Source organism: Sphaeramia orbicularis, chromosome 4 (genome assembly GCF_902148855.1).
Source record: "Sphaeramia orbicularis chromosome 4, fSphaOr1.1, whole genome shotgun sequence".
In the NCBI taxonomy this organism is placed as follows: Eukaryota; Metazoa; Chordata; class Actinopteri; order Kurtiformes; family Apogonidae; genus Sphaeramia; species Sphaeramia orbicularis.
The window spans coordinates 34,917,992-34,927,949 of record NC_043960.1 but is presented as its reverse complement, the minus strand read 5'-3'; the positions used below and the strand labels follow the sequence as shown (position 1 = coordinate 34,927,949).

Genomic DNA, 9,958 nt, shown 5'->3' with positions numbered 1-9,958 from the left:
CGCCTCACAGTGGTGACTGTTGCCAGAGAAGACACACACACACATGGACACACTCTGGCCCAGTGGCCCTGCTGCACCTCTCTGGAGGCGTCTAGCTGCTGAGGAACAAAAGGCCCTCTTGAGCTGAGCACCGGCTCTCTGTCAAAAACACAAGCCCTACAAGTGGATAAATGGTAGACCTGCTCTGACCGCTACAGGAGGAGCGGTGAGGTGCTTCATCATGAGAGAAAAACTGCTGTATGTGTGCAACAGATTCACTGAAACTCACTTAAACTGAAGATGATGCATAAACATTCCTCTAGATAAGAGATTTTAGAAAAAACTATTTGGATCATTTATCTCCAATTCTCTCTTCTCCCACTTCTTTGTAAAACACTTGCACATTCCCCTCTGCAGATAAGAAAGATCTGTTTATGTTTTATCTAATCGCTTATGCTCTGTTATCTATTCCACCAGATATAATGGAGGAACACTGATAGGAAAGATTTAAGAGAGGACGGTCTAATAAAACGTGATATGTTATCAAAGTATACAGCATTTCTCCTAAAACTTACCGTACCCTCAGTTCACAAAGATGTTTTTTTAGCAATGATAAATGCATGACAAGGATTGAGATTGATGCTTCGTGTTCTTTTATCTCCTGAGATGTCTGCAATCATTTGCTTATATCAAGATTTGTTTAGGCAAAAGGTGAAAGTTACAGCTGCTGCCCTGCATTTTCAACTCAAATACCTGACAAAAAGAAGACTGTGTTTTGACTGGCATAGGAAGCAGTGAGGAATTTAAGCACATTTACTCTCCATTTTATGCACTGTTATACTTCTACTCCACTACATGTCATAGCTAAATATTATACTTTTTATTGCACATTTGTCTTACAGATACAGTTCCTTCTCATATTACAGGTATTCTCCCTCTGTTAAGTTAAATAAATTCTTAAAACCCTCATGCACTGACACAAAGCTGAAAACAGGCCTGTTTTTTTTTTGTTTTTTTTTTGAGCTTCTGAAAAGTTGACTTTTTTAGAGTTAAGTGGCTCTATTTGTGGTTCAGAGACACTATAAACATATGATAATCTTATGTTACATTGTTATAGACGATGAACAGTTTATAGAGTATCAAATGAGCATAAACATGTTCATCAGTAAAATGAACCCATAACATCAAATTCTGCATTTTACTACAATGAGACTACTTTGAGTTTTTGTAGTTAATGTATATTTTGCTGATAATACTTATATACCTTTATAAGCAAGGTTTTGTTATTTGCACTGAAAGAATTTTCAATATATTAACATTACTTTAACTTAAGTAAAGCAGTGATTCTGATTAGCGTAATATAATCAGACAAATTCAAGTACCCTTTCTTTTTTAATTATGTATTAAGGTCTTTTTTTTTTTTTTTTTTTTTTTTTTTTTTTTTACAAATGTTCAACCTAGTATTTCAGCTGTTTATTCAGACTTTTATCTAAATATTTCACAAAGTCTTTTTAGCTTTTGTCTGCATCTTAGATATTTTTTTTCTGTAGGCCTCTGTCAAATGTAACGTACAAAAAGAGTTTCAGCTGATTCATGTCGACACTCAGCTTACTAGCCGTTGAACATGTACTGAACATCAGCATGACATCAGTTTGTAATCCTATTTGGTGGTTTTTCCTTCTTAACAAATGCCTGTGGATTTATATGACATTTTTAACAAAATCTCTTCCATGAGAGTCACTAAACTAAGTGAGGTGATTAGGTTTATTTCTGACTGTTGACTGATTTTTCTGACTGTCATTGCAGGCAGATAAGGAGATTCACTTATCATATGGGATCTGTTGAGTGAGTGAGGACACATCAAGATCAGGGGGTGATAAGCAGTAAAAGTCTGTGAATCCATGGATATAAACTCTTTTCAAAGTTCAAGGTTTGATGATTTTTATCTCCATCTGAACTGTCAGGACAGAGGGTTGTGTTACAGCCAGTCATTTCTAAAGATAATAAACTAAATGTCCACATTGCTGTATCCACAGTGAGCTCATAAATCCACCGGTTTGTTTGTTTGCAGTCCATTTAAAGCTAATTCTTTACGAGAAGAAGACCATTTCCTGTGTTACAGTAATCAGGACAAACATCTCTGCAGTTGTTTTCTGTGCCTCCCTGCTGATCGCTGCCCTCACACTGCGAGACTGCAGACACCTCCCTACAGCCGGCATGGCGTCAGAGCAGAGGAGGGCGCCTCCACAGCTGACAGAAAAAAAGTCTATCATGTCTCAGGCCGCTTAAGCAACCTATACTGTAGTGACAGGATCATTAACTCTTATTAACTTCACACTATAAGACATAGAAAGTGCCATCATTAAGTTATGAAAGTCTATAAAGCTCTCATCCTCCCTTAGAGACCTGTGCAATGATGCATTCATGTCACTGTGTAAATGTGTAAATGATAGAGACAGAGGTTTAAGAGTGAAGAAATCAGCGGGTGGCCTCTGACCTTGGCAAATTTGTGTAATTATGTCAAAGCAAGAGTCGCAAGGGTAACCTGTTCTACATTCTTCACAGTACATGTTGCCCATTAAGGCGTTCATTAAACACAGCTTAGCTCAGCAAGTGACCAGGAAATCTGATGGAATTAGTCTCAAGCTGTGTTTCCACCACCGCAAAGCAGACACACCTGAAGGACCGAGACGGCTGTTTTCAGTTTGTCGTCTGGTTAGAGGGCGTCCAGAGACCAGGGAGGGTTGTAGGTTTGTATTATGAGATGACAACCAGATGATGAGGCAACTGAGAAGCCATGTGTCATCCTCAGTAAAAACATCTCAATAGATCATCATCAAAAATTGAATCCATTGTCTTCATGTACACATGAAAAAAGAGACAACTAACTGATTAATTTCAACAGAAGTGTTTATGAGAATCATCTGAATGTGCTGCACAATGCAACACAAACTTAACAAGACACAAAATCTCTGTGCTTTAGTATTAACAATAATTTACAATCACAGCATGGAAAAGGCTATAAAGTGTCCTGTAAAACAAACTATTTTCTTGAAGTGATAAGAGAAAGACCCTGAAGTCATCTCAGAAAAAAAAAGCATTTTATAAAACATATTGTACATTTACTGGTCACAGCAGTTTTTAAATGCAGCTGGACTGTGCAGATAATGTAAAAAAGCTAAAGCAAATATTCACTGAGGATTTACAGATATTTTCTACATAGTTGCCACTGTTGATCTTGGATTTCTTTTACAAAAATTCAAGCATTTTGCTGAAATCCTTTTTTCTACAAACCTATATTGGCATCTTGAACATAAACCATATTTACATCTTTAAATCAGTATGAAGTGCAGTTCTACAGGTGATTGTGTAGTGCCGTCAGTCTCTATGCAGTTTTTTTTAAAATATATATTTCACTTCTTAACCTGTTAACATCCACCCTTTTCACCACCCTTTTTTTTCTTCAGGTTTTAGGGTTATAACACAGATGTCAGACTTCATTTGAAAGGGAATTCTTCCATTTTCTTTGTTAAGCTTGTGGCTAAAACACAACCTAAAGTACATCAGTCCAAACATGGCACAAAGGTAGCCCAGAAACTAAAGCCGGGCTTCATTTCCTTTTGGACGACACCTTCTTCCTAACCTAATCAGAGCCCAGTGGTCAAGTAGTCTTCTTTGATCAGATATCTAAAATAAAGAGTTTTTGATTTCCACCAATAATAGGATTTCTGTTTTCAGGAAGTAGTGCCAGTGCATCATATCTTCCTCTTTGGAACTTACTCTTTTCCTAACCCTAACCCTTAAATGAGCCTGGTGGAAGTGGAAATGTTAAACGTATTCTGATCGCTTCCTGTAGGAAACGTCTGTGCTCATGACCTGGTACCTGCGCTGCAGCGCCGGCTGAGGCTCCACCTGTGTGCAGAAGCAGGAGGTGAGCAGAAGGAGCCCGGCCACTATGAGGAGAAACCCTCCTACCCACCCGCAGAACAAGGCATCACCGAACTCCCACCGCGGCACCACATCAGGAACTTTATCATCAAAGAAATGGATGACTGCTAAATGTGCCATATAGGACACAGGGATCAGGCAGAGCACTCCGGCCACCACCCCCAGAATCCCCCCTATGATAGTTAAGACCCTTTTGGTTCTGGTGCCTCCTTGATCCTTACAGGTGTTGACCAGGTAAAGTCCAGGTATAGCCACCAGTATTCCCAGGATGCCAACAGCAAGGGAGGCGCACATGAAGATGCGGGCCAGTTTGAGGTCACTGGAAAGACCCAGCAGGCTGTCGTAGGCTCTGCACTCCATGCCCCCGACGTCCTGGACCACACAGGTCTCCCACAGGCCCAGCTCGTAGCTCTCCACAGGCAGCAGGGCGGTGGACATGGTGAGCCACTGCGGTAGGATGGTGGTGGCCAAAGTGCAGAGCCACGCTCCGACATAGACCAGCATCCCCAGCAGCTCCAAAGCACAGGCGCACGTGTCCATGTTTCTGCCCCTCTCTGTCTCTCACTCCGGCCTTCCACGCTTGACCGAGCAACGAGAGTTTCTGCTCCTTCACTTCTGCTCTTGAGATGGAGAGGCCTTGTGATGTCCAGATGGGACAGGAGCTGCTCTGAACATCTGATGGTTGACGCTGACTGCTCCGGCTCTGGGCTGGGAGCTCGTTCACAAACCGTTTCCCACTCAGAGGAGCACACATCTTCTGCTGCAGGGAGGAGAGGGGTCTGTTCGGCCCTCCCCTTTGTGGTCCTCCTGCCTCTGCTGCTGTGCCAATGGGCAGCAGGGGCAGAGGCAGACATGGACTCTGACAAGATCACTTTTCCCACTGGGGACGTCATTATATGGAGACAGAACTTTATATTTTGCATTTTACAAACAGTCTCTAATGACCACTTTTGTATCCTGTGTGGCCTCTAAAGAGATAGCAGTAACATTAAGTAAATAAATAAACACAATAATCAAGATTTTTGACTCAATAATTAGTTTTAGTTTAACTTGAAACCTGAGGAAATAAGTATTTTTAGTTCTTCTGGTAGTAATATGAAAGTGTGATTTATAGAAGCTTAAAAAGGTGCAATGGAAGAATACATGACATCAAATATATGACAAAATTCAATTCAATTCAATTCAGTTCAATTCAGTTTTATTTATAGAGCCCAATATCACAACAAAGTCACCTCACAGGGCTTTACAGAAATTGTTGAATTGATTAAAAAACACAAGGAATATAAACAAACAAAAGTGTTGCTTATTGTGCAAACCTAGTTAAGTTTTTAGTAAAAACGAACCATTAAACTGTGAGAAGGCTACTTTTACCTGTAGTTTTGTTGTTGTTTTTTTAATCTTAGTTTGTGCTGCATTCTTTCCTGTATTTTTTTAATCTAAAAAAATCTTTTAATTTTGCTCTTATTTTTCAGGAACTATAATAACTCATCTCCAGCCGAGGTAGCAAAAAAATTCCTTCAAATCTGTTTCAAGATGATATCATATTATACTCCAAAATATCCCTAACACATTAGAATCACTGTTTTATGAAGGCCATCCTCTGTAAGATACATGTAACTGGGTCTTTATTCGTTTATTATGCATTAATCAAATTAAACAGGGGCAGTAATGTTTGTTGCATAATTTGTAATATTTACCTGTGATCAGAGCAGTAAATATATCTGACTTATATTTAATATTCACCACTTTTGGGTAGCAGCTCTCAGCTTACATGTGACTGAAAGTGAAACAACAGTGCATCCTATTGTGCGCTCTCATACGAACTCAGCCTGTGGGAAATGAACGTAGGAGGCTATAGATCAAAGCTCTGATGATGTGAAAATGTTTGGCCGTCATAAACATGCACAGTTTTACACAGCACAAACAAAAATGCACAGATAAAAATCCCCCAGCCGACTGTAAAACTCCTCCTCCTCCAGAGAACAAAGTGCTCAGCTGACAGCTCTGACGTCCTGACAAAGGCTGCACGGCTGCTCAGCTGCACACATTCACCCAGCAGGGGTGCATTCGTCTGCATGGAGGAGTGGAATCACGATAGCATGACAAGGACCCACCAGACAAGATGTTTTCTTCTACACTTTGTAATGCGAAACTCAGTACAGTTAAGCAGTGGCTGATCTGATTTCTCCAAAAGCACCACACAAATAATTTACTGTACTCTATACAGCAGTAAGGGGGCAACATATTGGTTTTTGTAGAACCCACAAACCATGTCAGTTTTTAAAAGGTATTTCTATGTTGAAGTTGGTTGCAACACAAGTGCAAAGTCTATCATGATCATCTCTACTGGTCTGGCAACTAAAATCCTGTTTCACTGGTAATTTCCCTTGTGTGTCTTGCTCTGCAGTGTCAGTCATTAGGAAACTAGAGGACAACTATGAGGAAATGCATCTGACAGTGTTGTTGTAGTTCCTATTTATCACCACTAGATGTCGACAAAAAATACTGGGTTTGCCTATTGTGTATAAAGTGATAGCATTCAACCAGCACTAAAAACAGACAAACAAACATTAAGAAGAAATATCTCACTATTATTAGTACTTTGCTGTTTTTCTCATTTTCTATCACTGCTCAGGAGCCACAAGAAAATTGGAATTGCCAAATTTTCCTGTGTTTCCTGTAAATTCTGAAGAAAACAATTTGCATTTGTAATAAGTCTATGTGATATCCAGCACTTGGTGTGTTTCACTTTGACAAACACAAAGAAAAATGAAATTTATTTTACTGACATACCACAGATACATAATCTAGACCAAAGCATGGGTATAGAGGGGGATATGTTGAGTTAAATACATAATTTCCTGTACTCTAGTGAAGTTTATTAACTAATTTATGCCCTCAGTTTCTGTTGGAAATATGGTAGTGGAAACAGTTTGGCAAACTGTTATTATTGTCTTTCATAGATCCTATTATCCTTGTGCCTCACTTAAAAAAGTCACTTCACTTGTTGATGTGAGAAAGATGCCATAAAAATGTTACATATTAATATTGCTTTCCATTTTAATAGTTTTAAATTGCTTACCTATTGACCTCAGTCTGGAATAGGTCAATGGTTGCCACCAGCATTGGTACTGATGTCAGTTATTCATTAATTTCAATTTAATTTCATAATTTAATGGTCATTAAAGGGACATTTTTATCCCTAAGGTAGCAACTTAGAGTATTTGGGAAAACTAGCTTATTATAGACTCATGATGGGAACTGAAAGAGACATCTAAAACAAAATGTGTCCCATTTGCATTAATAGAGGTCAAATGATTTAAAAATAAATAAATAAATCTAAAATTCGCTATGAAGACAAAAGTATTGGGACATATTGAATTCTATTGTTTCATTGCTAACAGCTAAAACTATATTGACAAATGTTCTAATATTACATAATTTTAATATGTGATAAATATCATTGCAATATCAACATCAATAATATCAACAATCAATGTCAACATTTTAATTTTGTCTTCTCTGTTAATTTTGCTTAGATTACCATCGATACTCACAAAATGTTTCAGTTTCTTTTCAGTTAATCATACTCAATGTTGAATTTTTTTTTTGCATTTCTTAAGATTTAAACAACATATTTATTATGTTCTGACCATTAATGACCATTTTAATCCACAAGTAACTGAATTATCTTTCATTAAACTTTAAGAAATATTGATCTGACATTCATTGGGACAGTTACTGATAACTGACATAAACATGTCATTGATAATATTTTAAATTAATGGTTTACACACTGTGGATGTGATGTGATCCTGTATTTTTCTCCTCATACAGTGCTTAACAAATGTATGAGATCACAGTTTCCTATTTGTCTCAGGGATGATCCAACATCAGGAGGTACTTTAAGGTGACTCTTTCATTGTCAGTGAACTCAGGAATGAATTTCATACTGAATCCACCTTTTTATTCCTGAATTTGAGCTGGCTCACTGGGCTTCTCTGAGAAGTGAGAAATTAATCTAGCATTACACTCAACCATTAAAACTAATTTTTTCTGTTCAGGAATAAAAGAAAGTAATTATATTTTACATCTTAATCAAGAAATAGTGATGTGTTTTTACTATTTTTTTAAATTTATTTATTTATTTTTGTAAAATAATAAATTTATAGATTCATGGATTACAATAATTATATTTTAGCATTGAAGTATTAGTTTCAGTTAAAGAGCATCTATATTCTGGTGTTTTAAACATTACAGAAACATAAAAAATGACTTTGATAATTATTAATGCTTTTAATTTAGGGCAGCTATGGCATAAACCTTAGACTGGGTGGTGGTCTTTAATGTATTAGTCACTGTATATTATATCAGGGGTGTCAAACATATGGCCTGTGGGCCAAAGTCTGCCCCACCAGAGGTTCCTTTTGCAAAGTACAAAAATTACACCGAAGATATCAACAATCAAAGGTGTCAAACTCAGTTTAGTTCCAAACTCCAAAGTTTTAGCGATATTATGCCTGTTACTAAATGTTAGTGCCTTTGTGGATCCACTGTGATTTATAATAGATATATAGAGATGATAAGTTAAAGCACAATATTGTTAAAATTGCACTTTTATTTCCTACAAACTTTCAGGTTTTCCAGGTTATTCACATTTTTTGTGAAAAGATAGTTGGTAAATGTAAACATTTTCATCACTCAGTTTTACTTTTTTTTCACTAAAACAAAGAGAAAATTTTTGAGTTTGAACCATTTATAGAGTATTATTTTACTGGTCCAGCCAGCTTGAGGTCAAATTGGGCTGTATGTGACCCCTGAACTGTAATGACTTTTACACCCATTATACAGTCTTAGAAAAAAGTTTTCAGACATCCTTAAAATGTTACACAATCTCAAATATAATCATGGAATAATTACGGGAAAATCTTTTTTGTGTTTCAAAGGTGTGGCTACATCACACAGATAGACAGAAATATTTTTTGTGTTTATTGTTAACAAGAAAAAATAACAAAACTAAATTCTTAACAGTTTCATCATGCCACGTCCTGTATGTGTTTCATTATCTTGATGAAACAGAGCATGTGCAGAAAGAAGCATGTGGGTTTGGAGAATGGGACAATACTTAGTTCAATGACTAAAGAGGTGGCTTTTTTTTTTTTTTTTTTTTTTTTTACATTTATTTATAAGTAAAGGAGGTCTCAGGAGGATATCACAAATGCATGGGGTGTCCAAAAACCTTGTTCTTTACCACTGTGCAGTCGCAGAAAAAATTTAGGCCACCTCTAGTTTTCTTCAATTTCTTGTTCATTTTAATGCCTGGTTAAACTAAAGGTACATTTGTTTGGACAAATACAATGATAACAACAAAAATAGCTCCTAAGAGTTTAATTTCAGTGCTGATATATCTAGCCATTCTCCATGTTTTCTTGATAATAACCAAAATCACTTCAGTTCTTACATCAATATCTATGGCATTGTACTGCCAAAAACAGTGCTTTTAGACATTCCATGTTTTCGTTTCTGTTTTAGTCACATGATACACACGGGAGTTAGTACTTGATTGCATAACCATTGTTTTTGTTGACTTTTGATGGTCTAATAATTTTTTCCGCAACTGTATACAGACAGTGCATTAGATGAATATCGGTGAAATGTGTTATATTAGTTGTAAACACCAGGTGGCGCTGTTGTATCACTAAAACAACCAATAAGCAATAACAAACAGGGCCTGGTGGATGTTAAGGGTATGGCTTTAAAGTCAAAATTATTGATAAATAAACAAATGTTTGAGTAATAATCTGTATAAAGTGACAATAACTACACATATGTGATAATGGTAGGCTGTGACATGTGTTGTAGTGTTTTAGGAGCAGTGGTTGTAGTTTATGAGTGAATAACTGTTGTTTTTCGCTCTTTAGTCCAGTGTTAACGCAGACATACTGGTTGTGGGGCTGAGACTTTAAATACATTTTCGTGAGTCTATAATAAAGTTTTAATGGGAGTCCGGGGCTCTGCAGTCTCCCCATTG

General features: G+C 37.0%; 1 protein-coding gene across 1 annotated transcript; it reads right to left on the bottom strand.

Annotated features, from left to right (window-relative positions):
* Positions 1-2,871: 2,871 nt before the first annotated feature.
* Positions 2,872-4,725, bottom strand: cldn33b (claudin 33b). The gene has a single exon (XM_030133274.1). The coding sequence runs from the start codon at positions 4,465-4,467 to the stop codon at positions 3,808-3,810; it is 660 nt and encodes a 219-aa protein (XP_029989134.1). The 5' UTR covers positions 4,468-4,725; the 3' UTR covers positions 2,872-3,807.
* Between the last annotated feature and the right edge of the window lie 5,233 nt (positions 4,726-9,958).

Excerpts from the sequence above, each read along its gene's own strand:
- cldn33b (XM_030133274.1), bottom strand. The coding sequence starts at position 4,467 with ATGGACACGTGCGCCTGTGCTTTGGAGCTGCTGGGGATGCTGGTCTAT.